The following is a 16,362-nucleotide window of genomic DNA, read 5'->3' as shown; positions in this document are numbered from 1 at the left end:
ACAAGCAAACTCCACCACATTCATCATTCCCAAGTCAACAAGAAAACTCTCACAAAAGGCAGAAAAGATTCAAACATTATAAAAAAATACCCAAGCTATATCAGACTTGACTATACCAGAAAGCAGCAACACAGTAGATTTCGCATACCCATAAAAGACATGGTCCCCTCTTCTTCCACTGCACTTGGCTGGAATGCCTGGCCAAGGACCCCTGTGCACTGCACCTCCCCTTTTTTATTAACAGCACAACGTCACTAATGTTGTGCTCCTCTTTATGCCTCTCAGACAATGCAGATTTTGTCACCTTGAATTGCAACGAAATGCAAAGATTATTTTCTTCACAGGACTAATTTCACATTCATTGAAATAGGAAGACGTACATTGTGTTTTTAAGAGATTAACAGATTTTATTGTTTTCTAAAATATTTTACAATACAGAGACCCAAACCAGTAATTCCTGACGATTTTAGTAACCATCTTGTGGATGAACAATTATGTTGATAAGTTTTCCTTGACAGACACATAAATACATCCATTTTCTAAGCTTGCACATTTTGGTTCATTGGAAACAATGGCTAAATATAGCTATAAGCTCAAAAAAACAAACAGTAAAGTCCAAGATTACTAACAGTGTTTTATATTTACCTCAAAATAGATTTGTTAGCTTCATTACAGTGTAGCTTCCTAACACAGCATATCTACTTACCTGATACTCTTAGGGTTTGGTTTTTTTTAAACACAAATCTGCTATAATTTTACAACCCAGTTTTAAAAGTCACAATTGCATACTATTTGACATGATTACAGATGACTAAGTTTTAACTGCAGACAAGTGTAGATTTGTACAGTGTTGTGCTACAAGAATCCATGTAAGGACTAAAGCTAGTTTATATTTTGACCAAATTTATCCACAAATACTGATTTTGAGTATGTTTATGTATTTACTGTACTTCTGAAAATGTAATCACAGAATACTTTTTCTATGGTGCAGTAATGAACATGGCAGGAAAGCAGATTTAAATATACCTATAATTTAAACTCTTAAAACAGTTTAAATCTTATTGACATCAAAAGGCTTGATAACTAATAGCCATGCTCTTTATATTTTGGAATATCAAATTATATGTACATATACACAACACAGGCTCTTCATAAAAAGCATTTAGTCTATTTTACAGTCTTCTCTGTTCAAAAAATTAGTCTTCACAGATTTAACATTTCAAATCACCCAAAATCATTAGCAATTTAAAGGAGATTTTTTTTCTTTTTACCCTGCAAACGTGTGCTGGAAATAGCTACTATTCTGGGGCTTATGCATATTTTATCTTTCTTTCAAGTGCCATTTAAGATCTAGATGGAAAATTCATAGTTTGAGTGTCAAACCACGTAAACAACATTCATAATAGAAGCCCAACCTACGACACCTGCAGATATCTCTGCTACAAATCACCTTCTGTAACAAGATATTAAATACAGTATTTGTTTTACAACTTCAAGCCATGCTGACAACATAGATAGATTACTACAACATGGAAAGAGTTTTCATTCAGTCAACTGGTGACTAAATCTATGTCATAATTTAAGTATTATTTGAGAAATCCAAGCATACAAAAAGGTGCTCAACTACATAGCATTTAAATAAAAAAATACTGCATTTTTCAGACGTCGCTAAGAACAAATAGAAAATTAACTACAATAATCTTTAAAATTCAAGTTGCAAGTTACTGAAGGTCACTTAAAATAACTGATTAAGCAGAAGTGAGCATAAGCCACATACCTAGGGTAGGATGAGGCACAAGCATAGAAAATGCAAAAATGTTTAGGAGTCACAATAACAGACCATGTGGGAAGAAAAAGCTTAAAAAGTATCTTTCCTATCATACTATTTTTTCAACCTAACCCCTTTACTTTGCATTGTGCACAAGCTGTGAAAACAATGTCAAATTATTCAAACTTTTACCTTTAAATCACCACGATTTCAGCATTAAGCTCTCGCCTTTTCATTAAAATATATACACTCTATACATCATTCATCTTCTTCTCACTTTAAATATATACTGTACAGGCCTACAGAGCTTTTGCAACACTTCTTTAGTAACTTTGTCATTTGTCACTGGATTGGTTCTACATAGTTTGCTGGGTATAAACCAACTTGTCCATTGTCCAGACGTCCTTTGCACCAACCCTGCTCATCTTCATTCTCCATTTTAGTTAACTCATCCCCTGCAAAAAGAAGGAACCTTGTTAACCTTTGAAGTAACATTTCCAAAAGGTCATTGCATTTTTTAAAGCACAAGAAGGAATGCAAACTTTTGGAGATATATACAGTATTATTTCACTATAAGATGAAAGACTCCCTTATCTAAAGGGTGTGAACAGACACACAGTTTTGGATAGTACAACTACCTTAAATCAAACAACGATCCTACATTTTTGGCCCCCAACAGTGTCAGTACAAGTGAAATAAATGTTTCATCAGGCTTACTGTCAATATATACTCTCCTAAGAGTTTGTGGAATGTAGAAGAAAATACTACAAACATTAAGATACAGCAGTAACATTCTCTTGAATTATACTTGCATCACCACTAAGTTGTGATGCAGACAAATTTGAAAGAATCTTAAACTGTTTGTTACATATCTCTCTCTCCCCTTTTCCTCCTCTTTTTAAGAAATATGAAGACTGGGATTTAAATTTCCCTTTTATTGCTCTAGATCTATGCTGCCAGAAGCTGATGTTTTAACTTCAGTGAAAATAACTAAGAATTTGCTTACTAAGTTACAAAGCAAAAGCTGACACTGATTATTCATTCAGACATTCTGACTATCATTCACACCTGAACTTCTACATCCTCAGTAAAATACTTTAGCATTAGAGAGTTTGCAGACTCTAAGATGCTGTATGCAAATGAATGTACCCCTCAGCCAGACTAAATAACAGTTATTTCCTCATGTACAACTTCCTTGTGTCAAATTATTTCCCTAGATAAACTGATCTGTGTTCCATCTTAGTTAGCAATAGGAAATACATGCTGAAGATATTAACCACTTAACACAGTCCCAAATGGCTACAAATATGCAGTCTTGATATAATTTAGGAGATAAAAACTAGCCCAAGGATTATCAATCCTTTGGCAGAAATGGACATGCTTCATATTAAATCTTCTCAGATAGATATCTTCTATAACTCCTCTGCTAGTTAAAAAAGGTTAAAGCCTCATCTTTTCTAGTAAGTTTACCAGATAATTAATAAAGGAACATTATGAACAAATGTTTGGCACTATGGACTGTACTTGGCTTATGGAGATATTTTACATTTTTTTCCCACCATTTCTAGCACTGCAGAATGAGACTGTACAATTTCAAGCTTTCCTGCCACTTCTGTGAAGTGTATTTTAATAAAGAGTGAAAACAATGATTATCAAAGTCACGCTGCTTTAACAGTAAGCCCTAAATGCAGTTGCACTTGTATCAACAGTTGGGATTTGGAAACTCAGTGATCTTGGAGGTCTATGAAAATAGTACCAAGTAAATTATCATCCACACACAGTTACAACAAAAACAGTCTTTGACAACTGCTAATGATATCATATACAATAACACATTTTGAACACATTGCATAGTCTACATTTCCTGTAGGTATTTATTCTCAGCCACAGCAGACACAGTTGGGTGAGCTAGACATGGAGTAGATGGTTGTGTCCCATCCTGTTACATGATTATAAAAGTTCTGATAAGAGATGAATAAACAAAGTCACTCCTTGTTGGAAGCTTCCCACAGTTGTTTGCCAAGACAGGCAGATATATCAAATATTCCACTAGTAAAAGGATTTTCATGTATTAGGGTACATTAAATGAACCCTGTGCAGAGGATATACTCTACAGCATGTACCTAGACGTTATCACAAACGCTTTGTAAGCAAATTCTTTGAATATCCAAGGAAATCCCCTCTGAGAATATCCATGTACATTTAAATAGAACCCTGAAATGCATTAATCCTCTGCTGACAGCTGGTTAGGAGTCCAGGCATAGTCTACATAGGAGCACAGAAGCAAGTACTTTTTAAATTGGTCCCTTCATGACCTGGTGATCTTCTTCCTAAACTCTTTTGTATGTTTGGTGTAAACCCAGTCACACCAATATTTCTGCCTAAAATCTAAGTAAGTTGACTGTAGCCATTCTATAACTCAGTTTCTGTAAAGCAATTCATAGCCTGGCATGTGATCCCTTTCCTACAATTGATATATGATCATGTATTTGGTGTTAAAACATAATTTAATCCTCTTTCTTCAAAGATATTAAGCTATTTTTAAGTTAGCCTACATGCTTCTCCTACAGTTCTTACTTCCTGTACTTTATTTCTACAGACTTCACACTGAGAACCACTTAGCTCAAAGAGTTAAAAGCAAGTCATACAGCTGGTAAGAACAGAACACCTAACTCTGTATTTTAGCATTACATCTGTGTGTATAAACATTGCATAGTTTTACCAAGGAAAGGCTCATTACTGTAAACCTGTGGAATGCCACCCTGTTGCTTGACAGGCACAACACATATGCAAGAGGATTAGCACACATCCATCACCCACTGAGAAAAAAGGAACAGTTAAAAGTCTACAGAATGAAGAATAATTTTAGCTGTTGTACATTCCAGAGAAAGCTCCACATGTTTGGTTACTTCTGTCATGACACAATCCAGCAAAGTTAATGGACAAACCAACCCATTCCTCCTCTCTGGAAGCCTACAAAACTTGACTACAAAGATGAGTAGTCAAATGTGTAGTGTTTCGCTACCAGAAAAGGAGAGAGCCAAGTAAAAGGTGGTAGCACCCCACCTGAGTTGTGGGGCTTTTTGCTTTAAAAACTGCTTTTAGAATAAAAGCTGGAAATACACTCTTCTGAGCACAACCTTTCTCCATAAGCAGAATGAAGTCTAGCTAATCAGTGAACTGCTATGTTATCAAACTGTTTACTATATTAACTTTAAGCCAAAACATCCATCTAAGATTGACTGTACATGACTTCATATGAACCCCAGCTGAAAGAGAAACAGAAACAAAAAATTTCTCAAACTCTCTTTCAACACTTGAATCCTACCTATTCTTCCTCTACAACTAAATCAGTCATTACAGGAGAAGGGAGTACAGGACAAGCAAACACAAAGAGAGACAAGATCAACAAGATTGCCCATCTCATTTTCACAAACTGAAGTTGTGTTTGCTTTTGCTGAACTACTCGTACAATCTTTTTCTGGAATTCCTGGTTGGTAAACTTTTGATTTTGTAATTCTAGGGAAGACAGTGGAACAGTTGGCTGAAATTAGAGCTCGAAAGGCACTGAGAGTGTGGATTTCACCGTTCGGCACTAGAGGGTGCTGCCTCCGGGCTGGCCAGGTTGTGAAAAACTTGAACAAGTCTCTTACTTCAGGGGTTGGCTAAACAAACTGCAGAAGCACTTACTCATCACACAACGGCTGGTAGAAATACCCCAGAAAAACCGAGGGCAGCAGCACCCATGGCGTGCAGCCATCATAGCCCTGTGCCAACTTCGTATGTGGAAACATACTGTGGCATGGGTCTCTCCTCTCAGCTGCCTCTATTCTGTTCTCTCAACACTTAAGAGCAGTGAGGTAAAAAAGGAACAGGGTTTATGGCTCAAGGGAAATACAACATCCTAAGAAAGGAGATGTATAGTAAGTATACACTAATATAATGCAAGACCAAAGACAGGTATAGTTTCTGTGCTTCACATGCACTGAAGAGGGATGGAAAAAGAGAGGAAAAAAATTATCTGTCCATGACTAAGTTTTCAACTCTAAAAAGTCACCACTGTGGGAAACTAGAGGCCAAAACTGGATGCTTTCATTTTAAAGAGAAAAATCTGGTGATTAGATACTGTTTTGAGATTAGCTACTGTAGTCTTTTCCTTCAATAAAACAACTTAGGAGGGTTAGCATTTCTAGACAGCTAAAAGCAGCAGCTGTGACTGTCATCAACTAAGGGAGGAGGATAGGATTAGAAATTATGCAGCTCATTTTGTTTAACACAAGATGGTAAGAAAAGAATATCCCAAACAGATGCATCCCAACACATTCCAAACATATTAGAAGTCAGCACTTCCAAACAGGGGACATTAAGAAGCCCTATCAGGAGGGGTGAGAGTTAGAGTTGTACTTCCAGAGAAATAGGTGTTCAGAACTCCCCCTTTCTCCTTTTTATAAAATATTTTAAGTGAGTGCTGTAAACTTACCAGCTTTAAAGCTGAGTTCGTCTTGCTCTTGGCCCTCATAGTCATAGAGTGCACGTACTCTCACCTCCATTGCAGGAGATGTATCTTCATCAAATGGATTAGTGTCTCCATTTGCATCAGTGGAAGAGAAGGGATTGTTGGACTCTTCATCAGACCAATCTGTAGGGTAGCTTTGGTTTTTCTCATAGCTGCTGACACTGAAAACAATTTTTTAATTATTCTTTTCTGCTCTTAAACTAAGAGACTAGAAATACCATTAAGATATCAGTTCCCCTACTTAAGCTTAAACTTCACTCCAAGGCCAACATTTTTAAACTTTATTTCTGCTGTCTTCTCACCTATCTAGAGCTGACAATGCCTCCTTTAAAAAAAGCATTCTTGCAATAGAAAGAAAAAGACAAAAGTAAAGACAACCTCCCAACAAACTTGAAAACCTTCTCTATCAAGAAATCTATATAATCCATAGGGTTATTTACTCTAGAAAAGTAAAAGGTGAGCAGATAGTAAATGAGAGGAATTATAAGGTTTCAGATACATTTACATTTCTTTACAGAATCTTCCTCCCAAATCTCTGCACCTCTACAATAGCTTTCAACGCTTTTCATACGGTGCAATCCACCAATACAAGCTTCACTATACTCCAACAACTTGATCATTTAAAGAAAAGTTCACCAGTGAGCATGCACATGCCATTTAAGAGTGGTATGACAGTGCTAGTGTGTATACTGAACAGGCAGCTGTTTGAGAAGGTCCTAAATAAAAAGAAAGCAATAGTAAAAGCAAGTTTGTTCAGCGAGAACACACAGAGCAGTAGAGCTCCAAAAGCAGGTTCACTAGAAAAATCCAGCAGTTTTAATATTTTATAGGACTGTTAAAGGAAGGAGTAAAGCAACAGCAGTTCTATTAGCAACTGCCAATAACACCAGCAGCTTCAAACCAAAGATCAAGGCAACAGATATGGCATCTGTTAGGAAAGAGAAGTTAGGTTACAGTGCTGCTCACACAACTGCTTAAAGGAACTTCATGCACGGACCGGCACAGTGTTACAGAAACTAAAACCAGAAAACCCTGGGTAGAGAAAGTAAAAGTGTGAAAACAATTAAAGGAAACAACATTTCACCAACTTTTTGATCTTATTGTCCTCCTTTTCACTGACAGTACTCCCAGTATCTTCTTCATCTTCAAAGGGATTGTAACTTGATTGTACTGACTGCACTGTGTTACTCTGGACACTAAGACTGCTAATTTGGAAAAGAAAGAGCATTATGGTGACCCTATCTGGTTAAGTTGAACACTGTCACTGTTGTCCCACTAAGCAGTTTCTTAGGAGACCCCTTTTCCAGCCAAAAAAAGAATAAAATTACCAAACAAAACCCCAAACATCAAATGTAGCATAAGACCCAAGAAAGTTATTTCTCACATATGATACATTCCTCCAGAACCAGAACATCCTTTGTGGACCACAATTTCTTTTTCTTACTGCTCACAATAACAGGCAGTGCTATTTTTACAGCCAGTTTCAGTCCTTCCTAAAGAAGTTGATGTTACTAGTTCTGTATTAATCATATCCAGAGTTTTGAAGTGACTAAATGTTTTGCAAGCTAAGATTGCAAACTACAGTTGCAATTTCTAGAGACGGGAAGACAACAGACTAACTACCAGATTAACTACAGAAAGTTTAGGTTTTCATTAAATTTGGTTTCTTTTATTTCCTAATGAAAACTGTAAAATGGTGAATAATTCCCAAAATATTTTGTGAGCTGCAGAAACACACTACTAGAAATGCTCACAGATAGGTAACATTTGGTTGAACAGTGATTTTTTGATCCCGTAGAGCTTAGTGTAATTGAAAGTAACAATCCTTTCCAATTAGTTGTTTTAGGTATGAAAAAAAAAAATACCTGCTGTGTTTGTTAGGCTGTGAAACTTGATCTCCTGTCTGATTAATACCAGTCAGAGTCACTCCATCAGAAGCCTTCTTCTTTTCTCTTCTGCTCAGAGTGCGATTCAGATCTGCTGACCACTCCTATCAATGAGTGCAAAATATGATTGAGACATTTAATTGAACAAGTAATTATTGCATTTAATTTTTCAGACTGAGTTACAGAAAATACATCAAATATTCAATAAAAAGATAAGTTATTTTAAATGTTTCAGTTTAGTTTTCATCTAATTTCTACCCTAGCTATGCAAACAGGTATCTCTGCTACTCACAAAATCCCACCTGTACTTCCCTGCTTATTATTCTGAACAACTTAAAAAGACTTAAAAAACAGACATCTGGCAGACAGCTGGAGAAACCAAAGGGGCTGGCCAGTGAAGATCTTTAAGACTTGTACTAAGAGGGCTCACTGTTCCAAATTATGCCAAAACATCGCACTTTAAAAAGTAAACCTTACATTTAATTTAAAAAGGTATTATAACCTAAGACAGGTCTTACTTGTCAAGAAGCACTCCAAAAATGACCTGGTAAGCTCACTTTTCAACCTGCTGTATATCACTTCTCCTATCCCTAAGATTTGAGCCCTGAAGGTACTTCACTCTAGGTTTAGTGAAATTTATTGTCCTCAAAAGCCATCTCTTAAGAGTTAAGGTTCATATTATCACAACTGTTGATAAAGACGCATCATGCCATTTGTAAAGTATCTCCTCCTTGAAGTTTTGAACCATTCAGGTATTTCAGAAGGCAGTCAGAGAGGGATGATGAGCCCTAAACACAACTTCTACTTATCGAGTCAAACTAAGCTGCCTACTGATATAAAGCAGGAACTAGAGAACAAAATGAATGCAAGCAAATATCCTATGCTGAGACATGTTTCATTTCAGAAGCCTTAAAGGTAAAAAAAAAGTCAGGGGATGGTTTGCTATGTAAAAGATAGCATTTGAGATAAGTATTTTTAACAGGAAACATTTTGCAAGTTGCTAGTACTACTGGTCTATACACGTAGCACAGTCAGTCTTCAGTGATTTTTGGTCAGTTTCTCACAGATACCTCATTATTTTAACTTTGTATAAACACATACTGGATTTCTCAGTTAACAGTTTAAAGACCAGTGACCTAAGCATATCTGCAGTTTATAATGCAATTTCATATTCACTTTCTAAAATTACTTACATCATCCTTGTAGCATGTAAATGAGAAAAAACTTGATTAGAAAAACAGTAACAGTAATTAACAGGTTAATTATAATGCTTATAAAACAGGATTATAGTTTCCTTTTTCTACACTGAAGTAACTCATAGTTCAATTTTCGAGGCAATAAATTCTGCTGTACTATGATAAGTTTTCTTCCTCAAACCTTCTAATTTAAAGTTACTTAATCTTTTAAAAACAAGCTTTATTTTCCATTATGGTTAATAAAGGAACAGTGAAAACTCCCGAGTTGGTGATTCCACTCCATAAATTTAATGCCTAGAAATTATTTAAACTAAATCCATAATTCTAATCAGACAAGCTGATCCAAATTCCAGCTATTTGATACTCTGGTAGTATGATCTGTACTGATACATTTTGGTACTTGTTTCTTGTAGGTTATGTTAGCAGAACCCTACTTTTAAAAAAAAGCTCTTTTGAAGATGCATTCAGCAATCAAGTTATCAACTGGTTAAAGGTGGAACTTTTCTTAACATAAGAGTATTGAAAAAACTAGGTAAGACTTACAAATACCAATTCTCTGGACTGACTAAAAAGTCTTTGCTGCCTACATTATAATTACCTGCTAGCAGCAAGGAAATTCAAGTCCAAATTGAAGTCTGGCACCAAAGGGGAGAAGTAAAATATACACAGGTGTCAGAGGTGTATCAACTAAACTATGGCTTACTAATGACTTTATTAATGTCTTCAGCTTAAATTAAAATTTTAAAAACACTGTAGAGTTTTCTGATTTACCCCTTTTCTCTTTCAGTAGGTGTCAGGTAAAATCACCTCCAAAACTTGGGGGATGAGGAGAGCCCAGTGGAAATCAAAAGAAAACTATTATGACTTTTCAAAGCAAAAAAACTTCACTGCTGGAAGCCTGAAATGAAGCGTTACACCAGAAAGGAATAGAACAAAACCAAAGAGGAAAAAATACACAAACCAAGTCTGAGCTTAAAGTACTCTGACCTTACCTCAAACTGTGGCCAGTTCATTGACATCCCTGGACCTTGATTAGCTCTAAACCACCGCAAATCTTCAACAGCATCTGCTGTTTTGATATTCTGTTCCAGTTCACGGTAGATATTTTTGTAACTGCAAAAATAAATTAATCTTCTAATTTAGTAAAACATTTAGAAACGTGGAAAATCCCCCAGTCAGATTAAAAATATATATATTTCAAAGTTCAGAGTAGTATTGAAAAAACTTACAGCAAGATAAGACTTTTTAAAACTCTGACAGACCTATTAACTGCGTGTAAAAAAGGAAGAGTTGTCCAACTATGAGCTTGCTGAAAGTTCACAAAAACACAAACTCCTTATTTGCCAGATTTTAGAATTAAGACTCTTGTGTGAGTAACTTAATTGGCTGTCAGTAAATGCAGGATTTACATAGGAAAGTATCACTCAATACCAATCTCGAAATTGTTTTAATTTAAAAGCTTGTCTACAAGACAGTAGAAACTGTTTTTGTGATAAGTCAATAGCATTCTGTGAGAACTCCTGTCTTAATCCAATGATAATTGTAAGTCATTATAAAAATAAAAATCTCAAACTGAAGCAGAGTTAAATGGGTTAAACATTTTCCTGTGCAGGTGTAATATCTGCTACTGCTTTTATTGGTTTAGGTACTCTCTGATTTTACTACCTGTGATATTTATACAAGATACCAAATACTATAAAAAAGAACCTTACTACTTATCTCCTCATCTAATTGTTTTTTATTAAAGTTGAGTCCTCCTAAATTCATGTTGCAAATCAAGTTGAAGACACTATTTTGATCCCCTGGTCCTAGACCACGGACATGATGTATTTGCTCTACAGACAGTGACTACAAATACAACTGCTTTATATAAAAAAACCCAATATGATGCAACACAGAACTCAGTATAAAGAGTCATTAACACAAGAGCCACAATCCTTCTAGACCAAGTCATACAATTTAGAGTTGGAATTCATTAGTGCTACATTGTCAAGGAGTCAGATTTTCCCAAAATATACTTCCAAATTTTTATGTATTACTTGATTGCTTTAACATGTATACAGCATGGTTTTCTACATCAGTGGTTCTTTGAATGTATTTAAGCAATGAAAGGCATATACTTTGAGGAATAATAAAAAAATTTAATTACTTACTAGCCATCAGTTAAATCAACAATAAACTGGAAATCTACTTCTGTAGAAAACAGGGCAGGGCTATTTCCTGGACTATGCTCTTCAGCATTATTAGTCTCAAAGTTAAAATTCTGACTCCCTTTGGAGGGATTCATTCCACCCTTTTAATCTCTATGTATTCAAAGAGGCAGAGATCGATAGATAAGATAGATAGATAGATATACACAGATGGAAATAATAGCTGCAGTTGCATTACCTCTAGTCTTATGCTACTAGTTTTTTCTGCATTTGCACATTATTGATATACCATAAAACATCACTCCTGAATCTCCCAAGTATTGAAAGGAAATAATTGCCTCTCAGCTTGGCCATCTTCTGCAGCCTTCCCCCAGCCTTGCTCTTTAGTCGACTATTTCTCATTTATTTCTGTTCTGCAGTTTCTTCCAATCTGATTAAACCAAATTCCAATGGGCAGGAATCCTATCTATCTACTCTGAGAGTATAAATAACCTGTCTTCTACAGCCCCTCCATAAGAAGTTTGAAGCAACCCAAAATGACAGTGATTTTGCCCTTAACCAATTGTTTGCTCTTTATTTGTTCTTGTCCTCATGTCACACCCTTCGCTTATGCCAGCACTAACATTCTTCTGACTGAAGAGCAGGTCAGTTTGGAATACACATCAGGGTTAAAACCAAACCAGATTTTTCCTGCCCCAGGTTACTTTGATCAGCTCCTTAATTCTAACAGCTGAACTATCATAAGAGTTTTGTCACTAGCAGAAGAGAGAACAGAAATAAGCAGCCAGCCAGGATCATACTTTTCTCCTTTTAATTTAATTGCCAATGAGAGTGTCCAGGTAACACTGCTCTTAAAATTGGGATGTAAAATTCCACTAGTGTTACACAACTTTCTGCAAGAATTCCAGTATCTGTCTTCTACAAATGCCAGAAAAAACAAAAACATCATAACCACTCTCTTGCTGACATACTGAAGTAGCTTCATATCAACATGGCCTGTAGTAGTTGATGAAATCCCACACAGTCTAACAAACTAAGCTGCATAAACTCTGGTTTGAGTCCCCTATCAGAAGTTAAACTTCTTGGAATGTAGTGAGGAAGGTTCAGGCAGAAAGAACAAAGTACAAGACATGCTTTATGCATACTACAGGATAAAGAGCAGACTTTGAAACTGAAGTGAGTTCAGCAATGGTTAACCAATGGATCTTTAATATTTATGGCCTAGTTAATTGCTTTTGACTAAACTAATATTTTAGCAATAAGTGTTTTTATGCTACAAAGTTCATGCTGTCTTACACTAATAAATTCTAGTTAGTTCTCCAACAACCATGCAAGACTTGTAACCCACCACAACCCTCCTTTCCCAATATTTGATCTAGCATTTTTGGATTCAAAGCTCCAAATGATAAATGGCACATATTTAATATAAGAATTAAGGTTTCTTGGTTCACTAGCAAATATTAGGCATAGATGCTAACCTGATATTAGACAAAAGAAAGAATTAACCTCTTTTGATTACACTTCATAAATAAATTGAAGCGATACATTAGAAACAAATCAGATTCCAAATTCTGATCAACCTAAAATATGGGTTACTTTTCACTGCAAAGTATTAATTATGAAGTCTTACACAGTTTTTACCTTGCAACATTAGACAAGTCAAGGTGTTTTTGAACTTCCAGTAACACTTCTCGAAAGAAACGTAGGCGTTTTTCCTCAAACTGCTGACACTGTTCAAATACCTGCTCCATGTTTTCCATGTACTGAGGAGTGGCATTATCTAATTCTTTCAGTGATTTTTCATACTTTTCTTTAGTCTGGGGGTGGAAATACAAACTATTAGCAATGTATTTTACTACTACCCTACATAACAGACTTATCAATATAGTAATGGCCAAGATTTAGGCCAGAAGTTCCCAAACTGCACTTTCTTCTCATGATCACTGTACCTATGTTAGGTCACAGTGAGAATGATCTGACAAACTGCAGAACAGTTACATCAAACCTCTAAGCTTCTTCTGATTTTTTAGCAGAAACCATAAGAAATTATAATGTAATACTAAAGATAAAAACCAAAGGAGCCACAGAGGAAATCAGAGCAGGCAGTCTTTCAAGTTACAGGTCCCTTAAAAGATCTCCAAATAATTTCAAAGGAGTCATTTACATAATCCACCGTGAGCTGTGACCAAAAAAATAAAATATTGTATACATTGCTGTGAAGATAAATTGTATATGCTGTGAGCTCAGCTAACAGAAAGAACCTCAGACTCCACACTGACTTACAGAAGCAGACCACAGACAGGAATTAAAAGATCCCACTCCATGTAACACCAGCTTTCCAGTTCACTGGACAGCATTCTCAAAGGAAAAAGATGCCTTTAAAGAAAGTTACACAAGAAAAACCTCTTGGTAGCAGCTCACTAAGGAGATAAACTAAACCAGGCAACAGAATGTCATTTCCAGAAGTGCATTTACTTTTATTTAAATGGTTATATCAGCTTACTTTCTTAAAAAGATGCATTCTGCAGCCAAGAATGGGTAAAAGTTTAGATGTTGCCAACAAGTTTGAAGTGACTCCCTCTCAGCCCCTCCGGTGAAGTAACTCAATCCTCACTAAGAAATGAGTACAACTCTATCCTAGAAATTTGCTGTCTTATTCTGCTTTGTTGCCTGTTGAAAGTACTTAGATGAAAGAGAGGCAATACATTATTCATTCTTCAAAGAAGAACTTGGCAGTAACATGTGCTTTCGAGAAAACTCCACAATTTTGTATAGGACAATAAATGAAAGAGCTGCACTGCACTCCACAGCACATTCAGAAAGAAAAGAAGCTTAAATATGCACAAACTATAGGTTAAAAAGACTGCATACGAACAGGATGCTAGTGCACAGTATACCTTTAGTACATCTTGTTTGCTTCTCTCCACTTTGTCTTGTAATTTCTTAAGCTGTTCAGGATTTAGTGCTGGATCAGCTTTGCTGTTTGTTTCTCTGGATATAGCCAGTTTCTCCTCTTTGCAGGCTGCATGGTATGCTTTCTTTGCAGCTTCCACCTACAAAGTAGATTTCAACATGTGCATCTGGGACAGTTTATACAACTACTATCATTTACATTTTTAAGCCTTATAAACATGTTACAGTGACAGAAATGTCAGGTTTTGTTGTTTTTTTTTACATTTAGGAACAAACAATAGACAAGAACCAACATAGGGAAATTACTGTTGTACTTAGTAATCAGCATTCTCTCACCATACAAGAAATGTCACTCAGAGAAGTGTGGAACAGATTCAAGAAAAGGTTAACATAAAGTCCCAAATAGAACATTTTTTCCTCATGCTCATGTTCTCCTGCTCCCCTTCTTCTACAAACCTTTTATTTAAGAATAATGTTACATGACAGGGAAAAAACCCAGCACTTTTCCCCTGCTCATTTCTTTGAGAAATTCATAACTTTGAAATGCATGAAATCAAACAGTGGTAAAATGATAGCTTAAACTCCACTTTCCCCAGATTTTCACTGAAGTCACCAAGATTGAGAGAGACCAAGAGAAAAATATTAATTTTCAGAAGAGGACAGAAAGCAAGAGATCTTTTTGAGAAAGGAGGGTCCAGCAGAGAGAATAGGGAGTTTACTCCCTTATAGAGATTTGAGACAGTACTATATTGTAACACAGGATATCTAATACATAATCTACTGCTGTACCTCTTTCAGCTTTTTTGCCCAGGGTTTCTGAGCTTTCCTAAATCCATCTTCTGCTTCCTTGGTTTCCTTAAATCCTCCCATCATTTGCTTATGAAAGGCTTCCTTCTGCCAGTTCTTGATTTTTTCAAAGTCTTCATTCATCAGTGAACCTTTTACTTCTAGATGTAGTTCACTCACTTTTTCAGCTTCTGACATAAAAGCACACCAAGCCCTTTCTACTGTTCCATACTGTGGGCCTAAACACAACAGAAAGTGTCATTCTCAGTAACCATCACCCACATGGAACTATTTCCAAGAAACTACCTGAAACTATTGACTTATATTCACTTGAGAACAAAAATACTGAAGCAAACCTAAAAAAGGGAACAGTTTCTTTTCAGTTTAATGTAGACTATTATAAACTTTTACATCAGAAGATATAACATTCATTTAGTCTGGTCTCCCTCTCCCTGTAACACAATTCTCAGTATGCCATTCTTTGAACTGCTTTCAATTTCTCAACATATTTTTGAAGCATGGGTAACCAGGAAAGGACAAACGATGTCAGAATATATTAAAATGGTACCTAGCTCTTTTATTACTAGTCCTTTCCCCACAACCATCTCCCCCTTACTATTCAGATACACTTTTCAAACTGTGTTCTGTACCATTAGTTACCTAGAAATCAGCCAGAACTAGGTCTCTAGAACTGAATCTCTTTGGATATCTCAACACTGGAGGCAAAATTCATCTACTTCAGTAAGAAACAAGCAAACTAACACAGGACCAGGGCTTTGCTCATTTGTTTTTAATCAAGAAAAGCTTGATCATTTCTTACATGATTGACTCTTTTGCAAATACTCCATTATAGGCTAAAAAGTACAAAATTGCTACTTTGTACTTACCAAAACAAAGATACACAGAAGCATTTTTTCTATTTGAGGAAATTTTCAGAGTTCAAAATCAAAATGTATTACCTTTTTCCACAAGTTGTTTCCACCTTTTTGCCCATTCTGTAAGCTGCTGAGCATAGACCTTCTCTATTCGTGCCCGTTCATGAATACAATTCATAAGATCATTGCAAAGTCTGTGACCATCATCAATTCTTTTTACTGTCCGCTTGTAATTTCCAACCTATAAAAAGACAAATACTTCACCATTCCTG

General features: G+C 35.9%; 1 protein-coding gene across 2 annotated transcripts in view; it reads right to left on the bottom strand.

The window, feature by feature from the left end:
* Positions 1-382: 382 nt before the first annotated feature.
* PACSIN2 (protein kinase C and casein kinase substrate in neurons 2) overlaps positions 383-16,362 on the bottom strand; it is a 30,057-nt gene continuing 14,077 nt past the window's right edge. The window contains exons 4-12 of one of the 2 annotated variants that reach the window (XM_010002984.1): positions 16,175-16,331; positions 15,219-15,454; positions 14,414-14,569; positions 13,158-13,333; positions 10,359-10,479; positions 9,364-9,369; positions 8,150-8,274; positions 6,249-6,445; positions 383-2,223 (exon numbers count right to left, since the gene is read on the bottom strand). In XM_010002984.1, coding sequence (XP_010001286.1) covers positions 2,111-2,223; positions 6,249-6,445; positions 8,150-8,274; positions 9,364-9,369; positions 10,359-10,479; positions 13,158-13,333; positions 14,414-14,569; positions 15,219-15,454; positions 16,175-16,331 — 1,287 coding nt within the window. In that variant the 3' untranslated portion in view covers positions 383-2,110. Of the gene's footprint in view, positions 2,224-6,248; positions 6,446-7,372; positions 7,490-8,149; positions 8,275-9,363; positions 9,370-10,358; positions 10,480-13,157; positions 13,334-14,413; positions 14,570-15,218; positions 15,455-16,174; positions 16,332-16,362 lie in introns of both variants that reach the window. The other variant, XM_010002983.1, reaches the window with a different exon arrangement.

Source organism: Chaetura pelagica, unplaced genomic scaffold, assembly GCF_000747805.2.
Source record: "Chaetura pelagica isolate M959 unplaced genomic scaffold, ChaPel_1.0 scaffold117, whole genome shotgun sequence".
Classification (NCBI taxonomy): domain Eukaryota; kingdom Metazoa; phylum Chordata; class Aves; order Apodiformes; family Apodidae; genus Chaetura; species Chaetura pelagica.
This window is presented reverse-complemented; position numbering and strand designations above follow the sequence as displayed.